Genomic DNA, 24,808 nt, shown 5'->3' with positions numbered 1-24,808 from the left:
GAAAAAAATCTAAGTAATTTACATCTGTCTTTAAGCAATAATCATTCCAAAGTATTATTAGTTTACACGCATGATTTAGATAAAAGTCAATATAGTCAATACAGTTGATCTTGGAAAATAACATTTGTCTAATGTTATTAAAATGAGTAGCCATAAATCTCTTAATGCCCTTTAGATTTGGTCCTCATTGGAGGTTTTTGGTGGTTATACTGGGTTGCTAACAAGAACAAAGAATCGTAATTAAATTTCTGATTAAGTCTTGTTTATGTACCATAACTTCTTTATATACTTAATTTTTTAAAAATGAACTGGGAAAGTGAGTAATTTTCCAGTTCTTCATAAGGACCAAGGTTTCATTGATAAAACAGGTTGCAACATGTTCACTTCACCCGAAATATTAAATTGTCACATTGGCATTGACTTTGACATCATCATTTTAGATAAAAGCTCCTTATAACAGAGGCTTGAATATTAGCTGTTAGGAACATGGTGGGAAACAACTGCTATGATGAAAACTATTTGCATCATCATGACCGACATTTAGGGATTCAGTGGCTGGCCATCCCTGATGTCATTAATCCCACTTAATCGCTGTTTTTCAAAGGAATTTAGCTAATTTTACAAAAACTGCTTATTCAGCCATACAAAAAGGATGATTTCCAAGACTCTCAAATTTCATGGAAATGGGTCCTTAAATAATAGGAAGAAAAGGAAAGCTTTGTAATTATTAAATTACATTTGATGGTGCATTTCTCTATTAGCAAATATATGCTACTGGAATTGGAAATACAGGGGCAAGCTTGTCCCTCGTAAGGTTCTAGGTGAAATATCTTTGTGTGGAATCCCAGAAATGGTGAGAAGATTGGAAAACATGTGTAAATAAGAGGATCCATGAAGGTAGCTCCCGCTCAGGCATTCTCTGTAGTGCATAATGACTCATGAGAGCAAGAAGGCGTCTGAATCAGTAAATATTTGATGAGTGAATTTATAAATACAATAAGTGCTCTCTACCTCATTCCATCCCACCTCTATTTCTGCAAACACAAATTTACAGAGATACGAGTACAATGAGCAGCAAGGATATGGGAGAGAGGAGGAAAGCGGAAAACTCTACAGCTAGTGAGCATTGATGCAACAGTGCCTATGGTTAATATCCAGCAATTGTTCTGATTGGTGGATGTTTAAATAGCAAAGATTGTTAAATGCTTTGAATAACACTACAGGATATTCCTTTATTCAACCCATTTTATTCAGGTCTAGGCACCTTCTACACTAAGATATCCTTGAAATCAGAACCAAACAAAATTCCTGAAGGTGATTAAGCGAAATCAAACTGGATGAGAGGATGAACTGACGTCCTGGGTCACTTCTGTCTCAACTACACCCGGCCTCGGAGGCTTTACTGGCACAAGACTGAAGCCAACTAGGAAAAACCTTTGATGTGAGGCAGGGCAGTAATTTAGAGTGTACACTAGTTTGGGAATCCATGATAGAGGTTTCCCCAGAGCTCTTCCATTAACTTTCTAACCAATTTGAGGGAAATCATCTCAGTAGTTTTTATTAACTCATCTGTCCAGTGAAAAGTTTGGAAAATTTGAATTCTAGAATCCATTCCAGTTCATTGTCTAATGAAATCAGGCTTATCTTTTTCTGAAAGAGGATTTTTTTTCAATAATGTGTGTCTAAGGACACAATAATGAGTATATAAGAACTAAATCATAAACCTACAATTTTAAATTCCTGTTGATATTTATAGAATGATTTGATGTATGTATGACATTGAATTCTACATAAACATTTTAAAGTTTGACTTAAAAGGGTTCATAGCTTGTATCAGCCAATGCAGGTCCTCTCAGGAAGTCTCCTCGGTAAGAGAGAAGGATATCAGTATTTGTGAAACTGGACCTTCAAAACAAAGCACCAACATATTTAACTCAGTCATCTATTCATAAGAGTTGAGATAATCTAGACAAGTTGTGGCAAAGTCTTGCAATTTCTGTTCCAATATAATAAAGAAATGCTAATAAGTGTGCAACATTCACCTAAACCCACAGCCTTTTCTGCTAATAAAGAGAGAGCAACACACCTTTCACCTTTCATTCACTGAAATCAAAGGAAGTCAACTATTAGCGAAGCTTGCCTGTTCATTCTTTGAGTGTTGATTGCACATTATTATTGGTAAAGATAATTGGTAACAAGAGTTAATTCAAATGAATTTAATTAAAGGATCCATTTTTGCAGGACTTCTCAGAACTTTTAATATCCTAACATAAATATCTTAACATAAATATAAAATTTTTCCAGAAAAGAGCACATGGTATTCCACATTGTTCAAAGCTTCTCTTTTTCATCATTAATTAAGTAGTCACAAGGATCATGTTTCGGAGAACACAAGGTGGAAAAGGCTGTTTTCATTTATTTTTTGTTGGAGGGTCAAATAGACCCAATATTTATCTAATTGCTATGCTGTCTGTGTCTGCAAAATATGGTTTTAGTATTTTGTTGCAGCTCAACTTAGAGCCACTGTTGGAGTGAGGAGAACCCTTAATTACGATCCAGTTGCCTAACTTATAGATAGTGAAATTGATGTCCAGAAAGGTGCAATTATGTGCTTAAGAGTCATGTGAAGTTTGAGGTTGTTCTAGGATTAGAATATGGATTCCTTATTCCTACCCCCAGTGTTTTTTTTTCGTTACACTGCACTGCCTCCTCTTCTCATATTTACCATAGCCGATGTCAACAGAAGTGCTTATAAAGAACCCATGAACATTCTAATTACAGTCAGCTGCATTTTAGGTTCTCCAAATAGAAGACCCTGCTGACAATTCAAATTCTGTTTGTCCAAATTTGAGTTTATTTCTTCCTTGTTATATGCCAGTGTATACGTAATGTAATGACTAAGAACACGGACTTTGGAATCAGCCCGCATACAGTTTCTTCAATGTATTCAGTGATTCCTGCATCCTCATCTTTGCTCAAGCTGACCCTTTAGACTGGAATATGTTTCTCCCAACCTCTCACATACTGAAGTTAAACTTTATCTTGAGATGGCATTAAAACACATGTAATAAGTGCATGATGTATTTTTAATTAAAATGATTTGAACCAAACAGTTTCTATCTCCCCTTTCCCTATCATGGCTGCTATTGGAGATCCAGTAATAGAAAGTATTCATGGAGTTACAGTGCCCTTTCCTCAAATTAATTTTAATTAGCCAAATTTTATCTAATTATCCATGAATAATATCCATTTGAGTAATGGCACACTTTGAACTGCACATGACTCTGAACTATTTCTGCAAGATCTCATCACTTTTTAATGTTACCCAGCCAACTGCTTAGAGGCAATCTGTTTTATTCAATACATGTTTGTTGAGCACTTACTATGTCAGGTCATTGACATGAGTCAAAGAAAAAGTCTTATTTCTTTTCAATATGACATCTGTTTTATTCTGCTTCACTTCTTCTCCAGATTCTTCCTTTTACCTTGTGTGCCAACTGTTTACCAAAAACAGCTCCCCGATGCAGACAGTGCTAGTTTTTACCAGCAAATCTGGATTTAGATGGGCATTTTAAACTCGTAATGAGGAGCAGGAAGGCTCTCTGTTTTGCTTAATGTGGCAACCTAAATTGGATTTATGACCTTATGCCTTGGCAAATTAGTTCCTATTGTAATGAAGGATGATTTTCTAATAGGTTATATAACCAAGGAGTTATCCAAACAGAAGGCAAGCTAGCGTACCCATGGCTTCACAAACTTCACTTACCTGTTCACTCGGACCATATCTACAGAAATATTAAATAGAGCTATGTTCAAAAGAAATACCAAGTTTCAAATTTGAAACAGATGCTAGGCCTTGGGTGGCATAAGCCCACAGCCATTTTCAAATAAGGAATGCCTGCCTTTTCTCTTTCCTACTCTTCACCCATACCCCTCATCCAATTCCTTGTTATTATAGCCAGGGTATTAGAGAAGAGGTTCTTGACGAATAATGCTCCAAAGGAGGAATTGCCTCTGAGATGCCTTTTATAGCTTTGGGCTTCATACCAAGGCTAGGGAGTATTTAAGACCTCAAAAATTCCACTTTTGCTCCATGGAGAAGAAAAAAGAAAATTTTAAGTAAAAGGGCAGCTCTTTCTCATGAGTTGTGGACTTAATTGACTATCGTGGGTTAGAAATTGCCATTGAGCCAAGAGATCATTTTCCAAAGTATATTCTGTAGATGTGTTAATAATTGTTATCATAAAAAAACTTTTTTCATGGTCAAACAGGTTTGGAGAATTAAGAGTTAAAGTCAAACTAGTGTTTTTGATACAGGAAAATTAGATACTTTAAAGTGCTAATGTCTATGGTAAATCTCTAAGAGGAATATAGGAAATGCTTAATTTCCTGAATTTTTTGGCCATGGAAATTTTATTTTATACTGCTTCTCAAGGGATTACTGCTATTCTATGGAATACACTTTTGGAAATGCTGATCTATAAGAATAGACACATTATTTTCAGACATTGACATTTCATATTCTTTCCACAAAAAAATAAAAATAATAACTTTACTTTTCAAGGAAAATCTGTTCTCCGTAAATGAAGATCATTCTATTCAATCATCATCATTGCATTAGTGATTTAAACTCTATGCTCAGGAGGCATGGTGTCCACTGATCAACTCACTCCTGCAACAGAGGGGTACAATTTTCTACAAGGAGATTAGTGACGAGTGTTCACCGTGGATTCAAAGCAGTGCAGATTCTGTCATCCCACCCAGTAATTGAACCACTGTCCAAGTTTACTTCATCTCTATTTTCTAAATCATGCTCCACAATTGGGTTTTTAGAGTCCACATTCATGTGGTTTATCAATGGGGCTCCCACAAGAGCTTCTGTTTAAGAAAGTGGTTAAAAGACATCTCAGAAACCGCTGCCCTAGGTAACTAGACTACTGAGACAGATCCAAGGGGATCAGTATGCTTCATATATGGGAGTGTGTTCTATTCAAGGAGGAGACAACTAAGGAGTCTTTCTATAGACAGAAAACTGGCATAGAGGTGAAGCTCCTTGCCCAAAACTAAAGAAATAGTAAAAGTAGAAGCAGAAATTAGAGTCTCTTGGCTCCACAATTAGGGCTCTTTGGGAACAGAATAATGCTTCCTGCCTTGCCAAATTCTGACCCTAAATCATCCCTTAAACTAAGCAACCAAGATTGACTGAGCATTTGCTATATTCCAGACTCTTTCCTAGGTTCTAGGGTTACAAGACTGAACAAAGTTGTTGCTGTAGAGAAGGAAGAGGGAAAACATCAAGAAGCAAGTAAACAAACAAATAATCAGATGTCAAAGTTAACCGGTTTTTTTTCTGAGTCATCTTCCAGGTGTACCAGATGACTGTCTGAGCACAGATTAAGTCTCACCTGTTCCCATTCCAAACTGAAATTTTCTAAATTGCATTTTTATCTCCATTAGCTGCCGTTTGCCTGACTTTGTCATTTCCTATCTGGGTCCAGGTTTAACTCTAAGCCTGAAGTCAAAACTCTTCTCCTCAAGGCCACTGAATTCTGAACCCTGCCTATCGAAAACTGCACATTAGTCTTGCCCTAGATTAAACCCTGCAGTCTATGCATCCTTTAATCATACATTCAACTAAGCTATAAATCTTTGTTAGTTCATTTTGGGTTTTCCATAGCTGTCGCTCTTATTAACTCTGTTTCTTCATTCTTTTTTCTCTTTCCTTTGAAGAATCTTGAGAAGGAGGATTACCTCATTCTGCATTCTGGTTCTACTCCTCTTTGCCTATTTTTCCCCCTTAAACTCATAAAGCCCTGTCTTCCTTTACAATCTACCTATAAGTTCTTTCTCCCCTTATCACAAACCGCCATGAAATACTTTTCTCAAAGAGAGGCATATCTATAAGGTACTGTTTAACCCTGGACAGTTACATTTGAACTTTTCTGACTCGAGGCAGGTTCAGTACAGCCCAGATCTACCATAAAGTTGCATATGAGGAATTTGTTCTAGTTCAAAATAATGCAAGAGTATTTAAAATTATAGACCTCTTCAATTAATAGGAAAAAAGAAAGGACTTTGTTTCTTGGCTAAACCCCTCTGTCATTTCCAAATGTTCACTCTCAGACCTATTTTCATTCGCCTTAGTTGTTCATGGTAAAATTGTAAAAGCAGTGTGTGAAATCAAGGGCCTTAAATCATGGGGCGCCCCTTTCCTACAATATGGTGACTGTGCAGCTCCATTCACCTTAGGGGTGACAAGTCTCCCACCACCTCTATTGCTTCTTATTATAATGATACTGTTGAGTCAAAACTGAGCAACTTACACTTTACAAAATATCAAATGACATCAAATATATGACACAGATAGAACAAGCCAATTAACTGCCTAACTGCCCCATAGTCACCTTCATAGAGGAGCTGGCATCTCCCTGAACTAAGCTCTCACATTTGGAATTAATGAGCAGGACTTTCATGTGAAGAAGAGATCTGACTTTAAATTCTGACACCTGTAATGTTCCACACATCCTGCTTCCCTCAGAGGCTAAATCATAGGACTATCATAAGAAGCAGACCTTTAGGAATTCAATGTATGTCTATGATTTCCTTCTAAAAATGCAGGATCTAGTTAAGGAAAGCTGTGTTGATTTCACAAGTATGTTTACATTTCAAAGGTCCTACCTTTCACAGCAGGATATAAATCTTCTTCAATACTCAGGTAGTAATATTCCCAATTAAGGGAGAAGACAGATTAAAAGCTCCTCCTCTTCCACCTACTTCGCCTTCCTGAATTCCTTCATTATTGGTCCTCACACCCAAGCTAGCAATCTAGGAGACAACTTTAATTTCTCCGTCTTTATTTCTCTCCATGATTATCCTGGTGCTTGTTGATATAGGAGGACCCTGTATTATATTCCTAGCCAAGAGTTTTATGTATTTACTTAAAGTCTGTAGGGAATCACTGAAGGAGGATACAATTCTATTCATTTTGGTGTATAAAATGGGTTCGAGATCAAGACTTGAAGCAGGGAAACTAGTTGTGAGGCACTTGCTAGTGTTCTGAAGAGAAAGATGGAGACCTACACTAAGGTAGTAGAGAGGGGTGGACATATATGAAAAGATACCAAATGCAGATAGAATCAGAGTCCTGGAGACAAGATCTTGGGCATGGAGGAGTGTGTGGAATCAAGGATGATCCCTGATTTCTCCTTCAGACAATTCATGGATAATTGTGCAAGTCACTGACATGGGAATGTGAAGAATTGGAGAGGGAAAATAATACATTCAGATTTGTTAATGTGGTGGTGTAGAGAGGATACAGTTGGAAAATATCGGAGTGCTATGCTTCATTTAATTTGTTAGACCGCAAACCACCATCATTGTCAGTAATAATAATCATGTGTAAGTGATTGTGTGATGCACCAGGGATATCTAGATAACTAAAACATAGTTCTTATCTGAAAGGGGTTTAGCATCAGGGAAGGTTATTAGGTTGTGTATATGCATAGATGAAAATGTATGGCAGGCATATAAGTGCCAAAAGGGTGTTTTAGGTAATAAATTTCCAAGGCACTCAAAATCTACTTTTCTAGCCTTATTTTCACTTCCTGAGAAGTTCTAAGCTCCAGCTAAATTATATTCCTTATTCTTTGGTTACCCCTAAATTTTCCTTTCTCCATATCTTGTTTTAGTCTGCTTTCTTTGCCTATATGTCTTTGCTTTTCAAAATCCTATTCACTTTTCAAATTATATGTCAATATACCAATCCCGGCATGGCCCCCCAATCAGGAATCATCCCTCTCTTTTATGAGGCTCTGTATTTGTACCATTTTATGAACTTTTCACCCAGTTTGTATTATGGTTATTTTGGCACATCTTGTATTATTCGTATCTACTCCATGCCCCCTCCCCATGCTCAATTTCTTGTAAATGGAACCATATCTCATCCAGCCCACCCATATTTGCATTCCTTGTAGTGCATTAGCAATTAATACGTGTATGTTTGTGTTTTTAACTAAGTAGTGAACTTGAAGTAAATCAGAAGCAATAAATAATGATTGCCATATGACACTTGAAAATTATACTTTACATTCTCAATTTCCTGTCATACAGATATGTAAATTGAATACAACTTAGGCTCTTGGAGGGGGCAAATCTATTAGGCACACAGTGTAGATGCTAACTCAGCAGAATACATAAGTGTAAGATGTCAGATGCAATCATAACTACCCCCTCATTAAAATATAGTTTTCACATAAATCCCACTGATGAAAAAAAATGTTTCAGCCCTTTACTACCTTTCCTGTGTAAAATTATTTGCAGAGTCATGAAAAACTGTTTGATATTTGTGACAAAGCAGACTGCTTCTGACTATTGTGCTCTTGAGTAAATAGTGAGCTGTTAGGTGATGTACTCAATTCTTGCTGTGGAAGAAATTTATTGTTAATAGCAACTTGAAGCTTGAAGAAAATTTTGTAGGAAGGAAAAATACTCAAGGCTCCAAATAAGACTACTTAAATAAAAGTTGACCTTAAAGTACCTAGAGGGCATGACTATTGATCATTTACAAACCATGGATTTTACTTGTTCGTGTGCAATGAGAGGTGACTTCTGTGTGAATGTTTCCATTGAAATTTCCAGCAGTTCTATTGATGCCACATGTTAACTGCAGTCCACATTGATCGTTTTTGATTTCTCTCAGTCCTTTATTTTGGTCCTGATATGTAAAGGTGGCTCCAGAATTTCTTAATAGGAAGACTTTAGACAACAACCAGATACAAAGCCTTCCTGGCTGAAAGGAAGGGTGATGGAATACGCAGCTGCATTTGCATCACAATCATACCATTCTTAACTTACATGGATTTTATTTAGGGGGTCTTGGGACATCGATCCTCTGCAAATCAAATAGAAGACGAGAAAAAGAAACACTATTGTCAATATTAAAGCTATGTTAATTTAAATGTCTTTGTTACTTTTACATTTTTCTAGGACTTATAAGATCATCTTCAAAAACCAAAAATGAAGTTCTCACTTACGCGCCGGTGCTTGGTACTGTTCATCTTCCTAAATGTAAGTAAAACAAAATTATTCTAAACTATGTTAATCAAGAGTGCTTAAAAAGGGAGGAATCTTTTGAATATGATTGAAGGGTAGACATTATTCTCCAGAAGCCAAAACTAAGTTCCTCAAAACTATCGTTTTCTTAGTATTTTGTTAACAAATCTCCCCTCTGAACTTTTACTGACTTAGGTTAGTGTTATGGTTTACCCAGATATGTGAGCTTTGTTTGTTTACAAAAATTTAGCATTAATGTGGGGGCTGGCCCAGTGGCATAGCAGTTAGGTTTGTGCTCTCTGCTTCAGCAGCCTGGGGTTCGCTTTTTCGGATCCCAGTTGCCGACCTACACACCATTTATCAAGCCATGCTGTGGCAGCATCTCACATATAAAGTAGAGGAACATGGGCACGGATATTAGCTCAGGGCCAATCTTCTTCAGCACAAAGAGGAGGATTGGCAGTGGACATTAGCGCAGGGCTAATCTTCCTCAAAAAAAAATTAGCATTAACTTGAGTCATCTCCATATTATTTTGGAAATTAACATTGAAGGTTAATCATGTTCTTGGATAAATGTTTTCCATGTTAGACATGTGGATTTGAATTAGAGTTTCTGGGCCTCTGTCTTTATAAAACATCCGAATTCTTTCAGTCTGGGGATTGATTTCAAATGTATTTATCAAATACTGACTAAGAATCTTAAGTCTTAACATACCACAGTCATTCCATAACTCTACAGCCTTTTAAATCATGTCTAGTTTATGTAATTTTATATTATTTTATTGCTAAATGATTTGGCAAGTAGTCAGAACTATAATTGTCTTAGAAAACACCATCAATGCCTATTTATTTGCATCAATTTAGTTAACCCACCATCATATCAGCTTCAATAGCACATGAAAGGCAGATAGTAAGTTTTACATAAACAAATTTGGAGTTGTCTTGATCCTTATCCTCTTTACCACATCAGAACAACATTGGCCAATGACTTATAACTGGTAGTAAAGATCCCTCAATATCTGATGTTGTTATACTCACCCAAAGCTTGCCTAGGGTTCCATGATTTCCATCGTTAATTAATGTGTAATCACAGGCTTCTAAATTTGCATAAACTGTTTCTCTTTACATTATTTGAGGAAAAGTATTACTAATATTCCATAAATGTTAATTTAATTTTTAAAGGAATTTTTATTTTATAATATTATAAATCAAATAAGTAGTTTATGGCAATGATTGCTAATGTAGCCCTTTTGTACCTATTTGGATAATGAGTATAATTTATTTTATTATGTAATACTGTCATATTATTTTAATTTTTAGGCAAAGTACAGTATAATTTGCTAAACGTAATCCAGTATTTGGAAATGCACATAACTTCATGCCATTGGAAATATAATAAAAACATTTAAACAAGAATATTTTAGAAACTATTAGAATATTTTATTGTGTCTGTAAATGCCCAAGCCTTATGCTGTATTCTGTTGATGCAGAAATATTGGCATATTCTCTTCATAAATAGATATTGTTATTTTTCATAGCTCAAATAAAATCCTATGTGATCAACTATATGTGAATATTTCCAAATAATTTCATTTCATAAAGCATATACTTATACTAGATATTGATAGAAGAAAAACTAAGTAACTACTAGATATTAAGATAGTTGGAATATTACCACCTTTCTTATTATGATGACTACAGGTAATTTTTGATGTGTTAAAAACATGAAGTAGGTCACTTTTATTCAAAATTTTTACCTTATATATTTTAAAATTCAAAGACTGAAAGAATTTCGCATATTTGCACCAGCCCTGGACAGAAATGTTTTATGGTTTGTGGGCGTCTCTTTTACTGTCAGACATAATTGCACCGGGCACTTAAATGGCTCTGTGCTCTCTTTGCTGTAACAAGAAAGTTGCTTTTCTGTCTGTATTTGGATTATATATTTGATTTGGAGGATTTGTCCACAAAAAATTTTTGATACATCAGTTTCCTTCTAAAACACTGATTGTGTTCCACATTGATAGTCCTCAGAGAAAAGTAAATTTTTTAAAAATAACATTGATTTTAATTCCTTCAAAATGTCACTTCTTAGATACATTATTGTGAAAAAACACTACCAGTATATTGATTAAGTTCTACTAACCTGATTTCCAAATGGTCTTTAAAGTGCTAGTTTGGGTCACCACATTTCATTAGCTACGTCTGCATTAACCAAGACCACCCACTCGCTTCCTCTCCCTTATCTGCAGTAATGCAACATGGTTAGAACAGTGCTGGGCACATAGAGAGCGCTCAAAAAATGCTGGTGCTGCTGCTGCTGCTGACAATGATAACACCAATGATTAAGACATAGGAAACCTGGTTCTTCTGAGAAGCATTTTATTGTTGTTGATTACTTAGCTATATTCTCCTATTTACTTTGAATTGATGCTATGTGCAACAGTTTTGTTCTTTATATAATGCTTAAGTAGAAAGTACATAGGACATCAACCAGGCATCTAATCCTACCTGGAAGAACCAGGGCTAACACTTTACAAAGTTGTGCTTTATCCTTTGTTATTTTGAAAAGTATAAGTAACTGAAAACTACCAACAATTACAACTAAAAGTTACAAATAAATAAAATTACAAATAATTCTAACATATACATTATTAGTATTAAGGATGGCAACATGGAAATCCTGTTGGTTATATCAATTTGACTCATATTCCTTTTAGAACAGTTCTATCCTGTGGCAATCAGCAGGAATCTCTCCCTTCAGCACAGTAGCATGGGTCCCTACATTCAGTAGGTTTGAACCATTGCAGAGATGGATGATTTCTCAAAGTTCTACTCAGAACCACTCTGTAATTGTTCTGTCTCAGTACTTCTAGAAACCACCTGTAACCCAAAAGTAGGTTGATTGTCTTAAATCATGTATCTTACATGAGGTGCTTGAGCACATGGCCATTCAAATCATATTGCTTTCCTCTGGACTCCATGATTAGGTGGAAGAAACCTCCTAGAATGTAAGCTCGATGAGGGCAGGGACCTTGCCAGTCTTGTTCACTGCTGAATCTCCAGAACCTAGAACAGTGCCTGGCATGTGAGAGGCACTCAAAGTATTTATTAACCAAAAGAACCAGCGATGTTTCGGCTGCGGACTACAGCTGTTGGTGGCAGCTTGGTGGTCGTATGTGTGGCGCCATTTATTTGACCCCTTTAGGAGTGACATCACATATACGGCGGCTAAACTGCTACATAAGACAACAATTAAGCGGTTGTTTTTGTTTTGTTTTGGAAGAATCATGTGAGATGGCTTGTATGCAAAACTTTGAACATCAATCTTTATTCAGAAAAGCAATATGTCCCTACTGTCTCATTTCTATCTTCATGTCATATATTTCTTTATATCCTCCAAATATATAGTATAAACATAACACTATGATAAGTAGAGTATTTTTAAATCTTTCACATCATTGGTAGTTTTATCTAATCACTACTGCTTCTATTGTGCCTTTTTATTGCTGAAAATTATACCACCTCATTAGCAATTTTTATCTGTATTACATTATCAGCAAAAAGTTTAATATGTTTAATGAACTTTATGAAATTTTTGTACATGTTATTTTTAAGCAGTAGTAATTCCATGATTGGATTCATACGTATATAATAGCTATATAGCTATATGTCTATATCTACATATCTATATCTAAATATCTGGTATATATACATATATAACAGAATGCCTCAACCTGTATGTTATTTTCAGAAGAAAGTCTGAAAATTCAGCTACCACTGGAAAAATTCCATCATCAGTGCTCAGACATGAAGCAGACCAGGAGCGGACTCAGATTATTATGGCTCATCTAAAGACAAAGGTTCTAATTCCTCATTCCTTCAGTGTTGAAACAATCTCTGCGGAACCAGGCTCCAAACTACGTTCACTGGAGTTTGTTTCAATATTGCAAGAATGATAAAATTGATGCTACTGTCATCTACATGACCTATACCCACTCTTGCAGATGGTCTTATCTCCACTATTCCTGATGTTAAAACTGCATTAAACCAAATAATGCTGTAGTAGAAAATACAAGTATAGGATTTTCCACTTGATATCCTTGCACATACTGCCTCCCCATGGCTTCTATGAATTTCCAACTAGTGCAGGAATGTTTCTTAATTGGTTGTCCAGTCCATGTAAAGATAGAATTCAGAATGTGACTTCTGGAAAGAATGCCAAATTTAAGCAAAATAGTCCCTAATGTCAAAAATATCTAATATAAGTGACAGAAAAGATTGATATATGACATCGTATTTCATCTTCTAATTTGATTTGAAGATGGTGAGAAAATGGCCTAGACATAAAAAATATATCAGATGATAATTGTTGTATCAACTAAAATTTCTAAGAATAGAGCCACAAAGAATCTAACATAGGTGTACAAGCTGAACCAATCATTAATATTTCTTATTGTGAGGACACAATAATTTATTAAAGATCATGGTTACATTATCTTTAGTCGAATTGTTAAAACACACACACACACATTCATAGAAATGTAGGCTAATAAAATCCCACAAGAAGCTTTAACATAAAATTTCTTCAAAATACGTTTTTTCACCCCCAAATCACATTCCAATTCCTGATGGAGCATCTCAGCATTTAATGATTGATGTTTCTTCACCTCCCACAATTTCTGGTGTCAGGAAATATTTTGTAGTGTTGGTCTTTCTTGCTAGACTGTAAGCTCCTTGAGGGCAGCATCTATGCTTGCTTTATTCAGCACTGTGTGCCCAGCATCTAGCATAATATTGGCAGATCAATTTCGATGACTATTTGCTGATTGATTGATCTTAAAACCAGTTGGAAAAGGGCATTTTGAGAACAGAATGGTGTTTAACTACATTGGTAAAGGATTTGTACATTTTTAATCATTTTTGTTGGTTCGTTAATTTTCTTCTATCATAAATTCAAGAGGCATCAAAATTAGAAATAATCCTAATATTTAAAGAGTAGTGTCAACTATATTCACAATAAGTGTCCATCTAGGGTTATAACAGTAATAAGCATTTACCTTCTCCTGTTTGCAAGCGATTTCTACTCAGATGGCTTGCTGGCACCTCCAAAACAAGTCCGCATTAGACCTGACCTTCTTCCCTCTAGTAAAGGTTTCCTTTCCTAACTTCTCCTCTTTCTCCGAGCACTACCATTTTTTTTCCAGTTACATAAGCTAAAATATATGGGCTATTTGACTATTACTGTTCTCTATTCCTTATATTCAATTATGCCTTTGTGCTTTTATTATTTGAGAAAGTGCTGAGGAACACACCTGCGTGGTACTAGTCCATGCCTTCAGCTTCCCGGCTGCGTCCCCAACTCTAATCTGTGGACATCTGATGTCTCCCACGAATTCTACTAGCACTCTCCTTTCTTACCGTTCGCTGATCACAAAGCTGCAAAACTCTTTGTTTTATTATCATGTTTTAATAATATTAGCTAAAATGTCATGAGCCTTTCATGTCCCAGGCACCTTGTATTTGTATTTGTTTTCCCAGGGCTCTGCTTTATCTCATTTTCCTCACCTCCATTTCTTACTAACCCTCAAAAATGCCCCCCTCCTGACAGGATGGTTTCCTTACAGTGTCTCACACATGCCTTTCCTGCCTCTGGGCTTACCTGCGTTCCTTCCCCTCCATCCAGAAAGCCTTCCCTCTCCTTGCTGCCCATGCAGACACTACATAGACTCGAGGTCCGGTTCAAATTCCACCCCATATCTGTAGTCATCCCTGACTATTCTTGCTCCGTGCTCTCTCTCCACTATGAATTTTTATTGTATTATGTGCTGTACAGTTTAGCGTTTAGCGATATGCTATCTCATAGGATAGGATGCCCCATCTACACAATGACATACACTGGAAAACAGTGAGGCTCTATCATGAATAGCCTGGGGTAGACAGGTCAACTGAATTATGCTGAGTTTGTTTTAGAGGCTGTGGGGAAGAGAGAAAAGTACATAACACTATTTTTGCCATTGATACATTTGGGAAAACTTCAATCTTAGAATAATTTAGACAGAATAAGGCCAAACAAAAGAATATTTCAACAGATGCATGATAGAGAGAGAGCAAGAACTATTCTCAACTTCAGAAGAAGAAAAGTCAGTGCGGGCTAAAGCTTGCAAATCTTCTCAAAAAAAGTCTTTATTGAGAACATGGATATAAAAAACCATGGATGCAAGCACTACAAAAAAACATCACAGCCACAAAAGAAACTGAAATCTATATAAACACAACTTAGGACAATATGTCAGACGGTGCTGTCTTCAGACACATACACACACATCAACTTTAATAAACAGGACCTATGATGGTGATGAGGATTAACCAAGACTGACAAAACTAATGCCAGCCTGTACCAAAAAAGCAAAAGCGCTAAGAGAAACATTTAAGATTTACATTGATTTTCAGCAGTCAACATGAATTACCCTGTATAGGTCATCTGCTGGTGAAACCAATTCAAAGAGATTAAGGCCAGTTATCCAAGGCAAAATATCTCAGAAGAACAGAGTTCGTTCTATGGAATAAATGGGGTAAATTTTTGGCAGTGTACACAATGTAAGCACAAATAAAAATTAGCTGGAAGAATCCAATAAAAAGCTTATTTATTGCACTAATATATCTATTTTTAATAACATGATTCATGATTCTTTGGATTTCCAAAGAAGGCAAAGTTGATTTAATATTAGTATGTTTTGGAAATCAGATTATTTGCTTTGTTTACTTCTAAACTTTACAGTGATAATAAAATTAAAACAATTTTATATGATAAAGAGTTGCATGAGTTTGTGTTGGCGCTCTACATTTTCAATAGTGAACAGAATGAATGCAAATAAGAAATTTGTACGTAGAATTTGTAGATGAAATATAAATAAGCTTTTTAGTTATAAAGCAAAAATATAATACATAGAGACCATGCATAATTGTTCCTTAAAGAAGAAGAAATATGTGCTTTCAAACTTTTTGATTGTCTCATTTATTTATGTATACACCCATCCCTTCTCCTATAAGTAACCGACTTTCCTTTTTAATACAGCACCCAACCCCAATTCTTCCTGCCTCTTCGAATGACACCTACCCTCCAACAATAGAGTCCGAGCCATTTCTGTACGTTCTAGGACGAAAGAGAATGATGGATGCACAGTACAAATGCTATGACCGAATGAAACAACTACCCCCATACCAAGGAGAAGGTAAAAAGAAGGATGTATGTGAACATGTGTTTCAAACATCGTTAAAGGGTTATTTTCTTCCATGGGTAAATACGTGTTGACTAATTTTAATGTAATGTGCCAGCAGGTTTAACAGCAGTTTTCATACCATGATACGTTTGTGTATTTCATGCAGCAGACATGCCTAGTTTCTTTGCTCAAGTTCAGCCAACTGCTTTTTTGGCTAACATCTGCACCTATGACAAAACTATTTCAGTAACTCAGTATTCACACCTGGCAAACAGGAACAATACAGGACTAAGTGAGGAAGAGGAATTGGAAAATGACAGGAAGGGAATTGGAAAACGGTAGGCCGAGAATTTGCCTGAGGTGGAACCTGTCAAAACCCGTTTTGTTTGGGTTAATTATGCAGTATCTTCCCTTAACTGTCAATTGGTTGGCAACTCATGGTATTCTTTCTCCTTTTCTACCCTTAGTTCGCAGAGGAATTAGAAAAAGATATCTCCTAGGCAGATATTGTTTATCTGTCACCTTCTCTAGGATGCTCTAAGTAATTGCCCAAATGTTCTCGGGCTAAGTATATTCTATTAGCTATAAAGAGCTCAGAGAAAAACAAAAGGGAGAATGTGGTGGCCAAACATTGCTACATCAATTTAAATTCTCTCCCTTGTCCCCCAGAACATTTGAAAAGACCCAACAAGATCTTGTACACCCTTGTGTATTCTAAGACAACACAGCTTGGTATGGGGAAGAATTGGTTAAATATACTCTATTCTACATATGGTTTGCCTTCAAACCATTAAAGTTTTAATTTGTAGTTCCTATTTTTAGCATTTTCCACTGAACAAAAAATCAAGTCAATTGAAGAAAGATAGATACATATTCTTCTGCCTGCAGTAGTTTCAGGGTTTTTTTTAAGAACCTGAAAAGGCTTTAGATGCAACTTGGGCCAAAGAAGAAACCATTTCTCTGAAGCAAATGAAGTAGAAACAAGACTGATATTTGTAGAGATTGAGTGCAGTCTCCTTCGCTTTTGTCTTAGATATCTTGGGAAGCTGAACTTTCGTGCTATGATCATTATTTAAAACTTTTTTTTTTTTAAAGAACTGCCTTCAAAGCCTGAGGCTCATTCTTTTGAATATCTTTATAGAGGTAAATCTTCATGTTTTAGGATAGATTTAAGTTTTGAAAGCAGTGAGAAACCACTTGGACCTAATGTTGATGAATATATAAAGTGATCAAACTGAGCATTGTTTTAGCCATTAACAAAGTGTGATTCTAAAGTAATAAGACTTTTATTTGTGATCCATTTACTGGCTGCAAATGCATCACCAATAGGAATTTTGAACAATTGCATATCACCTTTCGATTAAGAATAGAAGTACCCAAGCCAACCTTTTTGGAGGTTAATGCTTAATAGGATACATGCGTTCCAAAGGCATATAGTTTTTTCAAGGTAAACCTTTTATTCACGAGTGATGTTGCATATGCTTTCACCAGAATTATCTTGTAGCATTTCTGGAGATACTTTAAAGGAAAGATTTTGGAGGGAAGATTCCGTACAGATGACATATATGTCTTTTGAGGAACAAAAGGAGAAAACCCTACAAAAATGTAAATTTCATTAGTAGTTAGTAAAGTTAATAGCTTTATTTTGTTGTTGCTGCTGCTGTTACTGTTGTTTTTAATATTTCTATATACAAATGGAAAGCCCCTGTCTATGACCTGTAAAATCCTGCTGAGGATTCTGCGATTTTGGACAGCCCCAATATTAATTTCTTTCTAAACGGCCAGGTCCGTACTGCAACCGCACCTGGGATGGATGGCTGTGCTGGGATGACACGCCGGCTGGAGTTCTGTCCTATCAGTACTGCCCAGATTATTTTCCAGACTTTGATCCAGCAGGTAGAACATTTATTCTCATTTTATATTTTGCTATGAAGATTTTAGAGTTTTCCTGGTTCTGTAAAGAAAATCAGGTGTAAAATATACCTTCCTAATCATGCTCTACAAATTTGAGCATGTTCTGAAACATTTCCATAAGTGAAATATTACCCAGTTGCACAAATGTTGCGAGCTATCCTATTTTTAAGTCCTGTTACTGGTCACTTGTGCACATCAGTCATAAATTCTATTAAATTTTAAATAAAAATGAAATGTTTATATATTTTAAATATTTGATATTAAATTTTAATAAAAATTTAAGTTATTTTTTCTAAAACTGTGAATAGTTTTATTTAAATGCGTTTTTAAATTTTCAGTTGTCTTACATTTGATGACATGCAAATGCTTGCTCTAGAGTTTGCGTATACTGAGCTGGTATAACGTGCATGATGGAAATTTTATATAACTTTGGAAATTACATAAAATTGTCATGTGTAAGAGAAAATAAATCAGAAGGTAGTAATTATAGACACTTACCAGATTTCTGTTCCAACAGTAGATTATTAAAATATGCTCAGTAAATAAGACTAAGACCGTTAAAATGCATTATACTTAACACCCAGCTCTGTGCCCTGCACAAACGTGAGTGGTGAACAAATGTGGGTTAAGTAAATTAGTGACACCAAATTCACTTTCGTTATAAAAGTAACATATAAATACCTTTCATTGAATATCTTTTTTTAAGTTTTCAAAACATTTTTTTATATATTGTCTCATTTTGTACTCACACAATATTTGATACAAAACTGCAAGTGAACGTGAGTCTCCTGAGCTCTTACCTAACCCTCTCTCTATATTTAAGCTCAACAGTCTTGGAAAAGCATTTGAGAAACAGCATTTCTAAATCTCCGTACAAACTTGTGCAGATTGAAGCACTTTTAGAACTTTCAAGGAAGGAAATATTTTTCCTTTAGGCTTCAATCTAGTCACACTGGTGTGGTAGGAAGTTGGGCTAGGGTGCTTAGGCAGGATGAAGATCTGGGAGTACCAGGTACTGAGTAGAGTAAGAATCTAGAGGGTTACAGTTGTGTTTCTTAGAATTGCCAGATATCCAAATAGATTGAAGCCCTGAAATCCAAGAGTCTCAGTGGCTAGTGGTCAGAAGCAATGCAGAGGAGTGTTCGAGGAGATGTATGAGGTGGTATAACAGCCTCGATCCAGAGACTAGACACATGGGGGTGGGGAATGGGATTGCGTAGGTGCTACTAGTGAGTGATTCTCAACTTGGCTAAGAAGACGGGAAACTTAAAAACTTCCTGATGCCTGGGACCACTCTAGACATTCTGATTTAATTAGCCTAGAGTGCAGCCTAGGCATCAGGATTTTTAAAAGTTCTACTTTTGACTAAATGTGCAGCCAAGATGAAAATATGTCAAAGAAAGTCCAGATAAAAAAGTGGCTGCGGAGGGCTAGCCTGATGGACTAATTTTTGCCATTTTGGCATGCTCCACTTCGTCAGGCTGGGTTTGCAGGTTCAGATCCTGGGCGCAGACCTACACCACTTGTTGCCATGTTGTGGCGGCAACCCAGATATAAAGTAGAGGAAGATTGGCACAGATGTTAGCTCAGGGCAAATGTAAGAGAGTTAGAACTTCCACTCAGTGGAAGGGAATGCCAGGGTCCTGACAAAGGAGGATCTTTAAATTATCTGGTGTGGACTAGAACTAGCATTTTGAAGAGAAGAGTCAGTATTTGTTTCCAGTTTAAGAGATTATGGAAAACCAACCTTGACTTTCAGATTTTTCCAAGAGCTGTCTGGTCAGTTTCTACCATGTTTCAAAGTCAACCAGCCCATCTGGTTACCTTTGCTTATTGACTATGAATGACAAGAGGTTATTGCCCATAGACTACAAGTGAGGACATCAGTTAAGATAGAAAACAGCAGTCACATGGTAAAATCTAGGCAAGAAAGTTTCAGGAATCCAGATTAGAGCAAAGAAATTAGTATATGCCTGAGACAATGTTTCGGAGATGGTTTTTGTGCTTCCTTCAAGGATGAGATACAAAGTTCCACCCCAGTAAGACAGAGATAATGGAAAGGGGATTACATGGGCCACTTTTAAAACAAGTTCAGGCCAGCTACATCTGGGAATTCTCATTTGATGGAAAAGTCTGGGTGTGAAGAGAGAAAGAGCTTAATGTTGAGCAGAGCACTCCTGTAAACTAACTAAATGCTATTTGACGGTCACCCTTCAGGCCTTTATTGGCTCTTCCCAATAAATGGTGCTCCATTAGTCTTGATTTGACAACTACATTAGCAGTAACTTGATTGGCGTAAAGAGCTGTTCTGCAATTGAGGCTACAAGGCCGCTTCCAAAGCAGCAATGGGCTCTTGCCAAAGTGGCTATAATTATTGACTAAAAAGCAAGATTTTGGTCAGCAAAACAGGGACTTCCAGGCATAGATCTATCTTTACAGCCTGTTTTTTAGATAGAACACCCTCAGCTGGGGGACAAATCCACTTCAAAGGAAAAGAACATCTTAAATATGCCTATATTCAACAAACTTGGACACTTTAGGATTTACTGTTGACCCAAAGCCAGATCTTGATACACAAAACAGTTTTATGAAAGATGACAGATTTCATCTTAAACAAAGCGCTTGGTAAAAGACAGGTAGATCATGAAAGCATGAATAACAGTCTTGAAATTCAAAAGAGGCTGAAAGTCTGAAGGAATATGCTAGAGTGTAAAAAGCCAGTTTAACAAGGTATTTAGGCCCTGACCTTGGAGTCAAACACTCAAACATTAATGGCACAGAGCCAAGATGGTCACCATATGGTTGAGGACAGTGATTCTCAAGCCTCATATCCTTTGGAACTGGTGAGCTCTTTAAAAATGCTGATTCCTGGGGCCTCCCCAGGTCAAGCGAATTTGAATCTCTGGAGATTGGGCCCGAGAGTCTGTAAAGCTCCCTCACGTGAGTCTAGAGTGAGGGAAACATGCTGTCCTCTTCATGGGGCAGTCCAAACTTCGAATATTTTGGAAGGAAACACCAATATCAGAGCGCATGCAGACAGGCTCGAGGCTGTGAGGGCACAGCAAGCTGTGTGGTGTGAGTAAAGGGGCAGGTCTGGTTTGGAAGGGGAAGTCAGAGTAGACATATCCTTTCTTCAAAGATTGAAAGATTTGCCAGGTGGAGGAGGATGAATTCTGATAGCTGCAGCAGTTAGGACCAGAAAAGGCCTAGATGCAGACTTTGGTTAAATTAAAGCAAAACAATAAAATTTCCTACAGTCCTAACCATGACTGGAATGGACTTCTTCGGGAGGAACACGCCTCCTCCATGTAACATATTTTGCCATGCATAGCTACGCAACTTTGTTAAAACCACATTATATTCATTTCGATAAAACAAAAAACTACTTACTGACAATATAACAAAGATAAAATGCTACAGTACAAACCACTTTTTTAAAAATTGCAAGTAAGCTTAGAATGGTCATTGTCAACAAATAACATTAGCAAAATCGTTGTCCAATTTTCAACATCAGCTTTCTGTGCTGATTAGTGCTAACCCTTTTTGAAACACTGTGGTGTCCAATGGTGAGTCTTTAAAGAGTTTTTGTCCAATGGCTGTCTCAGCAAATTCACAATTTTAAATTTTTCTATTTAACTTTGCAACAAATTTACATTAAGCAACGACGATTCTAATAGGTTGCTTAACAATATCCTTTGCTTGAAAAATCTGTTTTTCATTGATTTTAAATAATGGTTGGAGTAGACATACAAACAAATCTACAATTTGCAGTTTAAATCTTGTGTTTAGTTTAGGGTATCTGTTTCAGTCATACAATGAAAAATGATACATTTCAACGAAAAATTGCCAAAGATAAAAGGATTTTCGTACTAGCTCTTAGCATACTGATTGACTAACCAAAACTACTGACATAACATTATTTTAATATTATCAGAAATGAGTGATATTTCAGCCAAATAAGGGTTTTTTTTTAACGTGAACTGTTTCCTTAGCCTTCAAAACAATAACAGTATCCTCCAACTGTTAGTGTGTGACTCTGACTTCTCTTTTAGCACCTCTAAAAAAAATTAGAACCATATATAAAAGGATTATTCATGGGTGTGATGGCTTTGCCTTTGCCAATGAAGAAAAAATGCTTCAAAAATATTTTCCCTAAGAAATTTTCAAAAATCAAAACTCTGTATGGGTTCCAAATACACTGGTAAAATCTCCTCATGTTATATTAATGCAGGGTTGCTATATGATCTCTGAGGCAATAAATGCATTGGAGAAGTACTTTGGAGAACTAGAGGAAGTCTGAATAACTCAGATTAAATTTGGCAAGTGCATCCATTTTAGTGTTTACTTGTTCCTTGTTTCTATTTTACTTAATTCAATACATATAATATTTTTCTTCCAATTGTGTAGCCAGTTAGGTTAGAATTCAAATACTATTTTGCAGTCAACAAAATTATTTACAATCCTTTGGGTCACCGGAATGGAGTATAGATAACCTTGCCACAAGACTATGAGGCTTAACGCAGAGTTTACTGGCCTTGCAATAGCTTTGGAATCAAGTAAACCTGGATTTGATCCCTGCCCTTACTACCTCCTGGCTGTGAAAAGGGAATTTACTCAACTTCTGTGAGCCTCAGTTTCCTCATATGTACAGTGGGAAGACCAATACCCACCTTAAAAGGTCATTATCAACATTTAAGATAATCCTGCAAAGTGCTTAGCACAGGGCCTGGTCCATAGCAGGCAGAAATCTTGAATATGCCAATCCAGCTGAATCAGCAAATTTCAGTAACTATCACCTAAGAGATGATTAAAGAAGTATAGGGTAGGCTAAATCTGTAAATTCCTAATACATTTTCTGTGGGATGAAGAGAGATGATTCATATGTTATGCCCTTTTGAGAGGCATAAAATGCCTTCTTGATACATCTCTTAGTTTGGGGCTTCTTTGTTCTATTGGATTTAACCATATGATGTTGCCAATATTTGACTATTTGACCCACAAACACTGCAATTTCACACAGCCAGCCTAATTAGTAAATATTCATTTATATTTATTCAAGTGAATAAAGGAAGAAAGTATGGTCTTGCTCTTCTCACATAGTTCCCATCTAAAATCAGAAGTTTAACATTGTTTAAAAATATGAGGTACAGTGAGGGTAGCACTTTGGAGCCTGACAGACCTGGGATTAAACCCTCGCTCAGCCACTGTCTAGTGACTTTTCAAACTCCATAACCCCCCTCACTGCCTGCTTCCTGTTTGTGAAGTGGAGATAGCAATGTCTGCTTTACGTGGCTCTGCTGAAGATAAAGTGAGACAGCGGATATTAAAGCATCTTGTGTAATGCAGGATTCGTGGTGATCTCTATTGACTTCTACCCACATTCAAGTTCCATAAAGTGATTAACACTTTGGAATGGCTTTTAAGCCTTAACTTATTATTTTTCTTTCTTGGTGTTTGAGATAATAATGTGATAACCGTTATGTTTCATTAACAGAAAAGGTAACAAAATACTGTGATGAGAAAGGAGATTGGTTTAAACATCCTGAGAACAATCGAACCTGGTCCAACTATACTATGTGTAATGCTTTCACTCCTGAGAAACTGAAGGTAGGTGATATTTCAAATTTCAGTATTGGGTAGGAATGCCATTATTTATACATGGAAATGTATTCATAACTGTAAAATATGTGCTACCGAGAAGCCAGCCTGTTTTAAAGAAGGAAATAAGATAGTGACCTGTACGTTCTAGGGACTCCATGAAGTGGTATTAGAGCAAATGACATTTTACTTCTTGGTTGGCACTCAGTGTCGATGGGAGTTCCATGAGCATACGGAATCAGGCCACTTATGGCAAGGGGAATAGTGTCATGGGACACATGATGGGATTCCCTGTGATGCCAGATATTAGGCAGCATTTCCAAGGACTCTCTAAGATCTCTCTTCTCCTGGAACAGTTACAAAACTCCAGATTTCTCCACAAGTCACAAGCTAACACTTACCCCCACTCCCTGCCCGGAGATGTCCAATAGTTTTACCATCAGGCCCTGAAGGAACCCTAAGAATGGGGAGTCTCATCAGCCTGTTGATACAGATATGGCTATTTAGGTGATTTTCAGTGGAAATCCATTCTGATTTGTTAGTACTTGTCTCATGCTGGCTGTTAAATATTTTTGATATCATCTTTGCTTAGAAACATTTAAGCCAATGGAAAAAGCAAAATAACTATTCTCTTCTTCAGATGCAGCAGAAATCTGAAAAGATTACCAGTTAAACAGTTGGTCAGTGTTTAGCCACACAGGACATCTCTGAGCAACCCTGGTGGCTGCAACAGAAATCTATTGTTTCCTCCAAAGATAGGCCTGTATGCTAAACAACTCGGTTGGGAGGTGAAAGCCCATCAGTGCTTTTGTTTGCTGTAGAGAAACTTTAGGAGTATAGAAAATTTTCCTTTTATTAAAAACAAAACAAGGGCTGGCCTGGTGGCATGGGGTTAAGTTCAAGCGCTCCACTTTGGCGGCCCAGGGTTTGCAGATTCGGATTCCAAGGGCAGACCTACACACTGCTCATCAAGCCATGCTGTGGCAGCATCCCACATACAAAAAATCGAAGAAGATTGTCAC

General features: G+C 36.6%; 1 protein-coding gene across 1 annotated transcript in view; it reads left to right on the top strand.

Moving 5' to 3' along the window:
- CALCR (calcitonin receptor) overlaps positions 1-24,808 on the top strand; it is a 144,146-nt gene that overhangs the window by 70,422 nt on the left and 48,916 nt on the right. Inside the window, exons 3-6 of the mRNA XM_008526146.2 lie at positions 8,986-9,066; positions 16,130-16,286; positions 18,060-18,170; positions 23,683-23,795. Of these exons, the coding sequence (XP_008524368.1) occupies positions 9,016-9,066; positions 16,130-16,286; positions 18,060-18,170; positions 23,683-23,795 (432 nt within the window). The 5' untranslated portion in view covers positions 8,986-9,015. The remainder of the gene's footprint in view (positions 1-8,985; positions 9,067-16,129; positions 16,287-18,059; positions 18,171-23,682; positions 23,796-24,808) is intronic.

Source organism: Equus przewalskii, chromosome 4, assembly GCF_037783145.1.
Source record: "Equus przewalskii isolate Varuska chromosome 4, EquPr2, whole genome shotgun sequence".
In the NCBI taxonomy this organism is placed as follows: Eukaryota; Metazoa; Chordata; class Mammalia; order Perissodactyla; family Equidae; genus Equus; species Equus przewalskii.
This window is presented reverse-complemented; position numbering and strand designations above follow the sequence as displayed.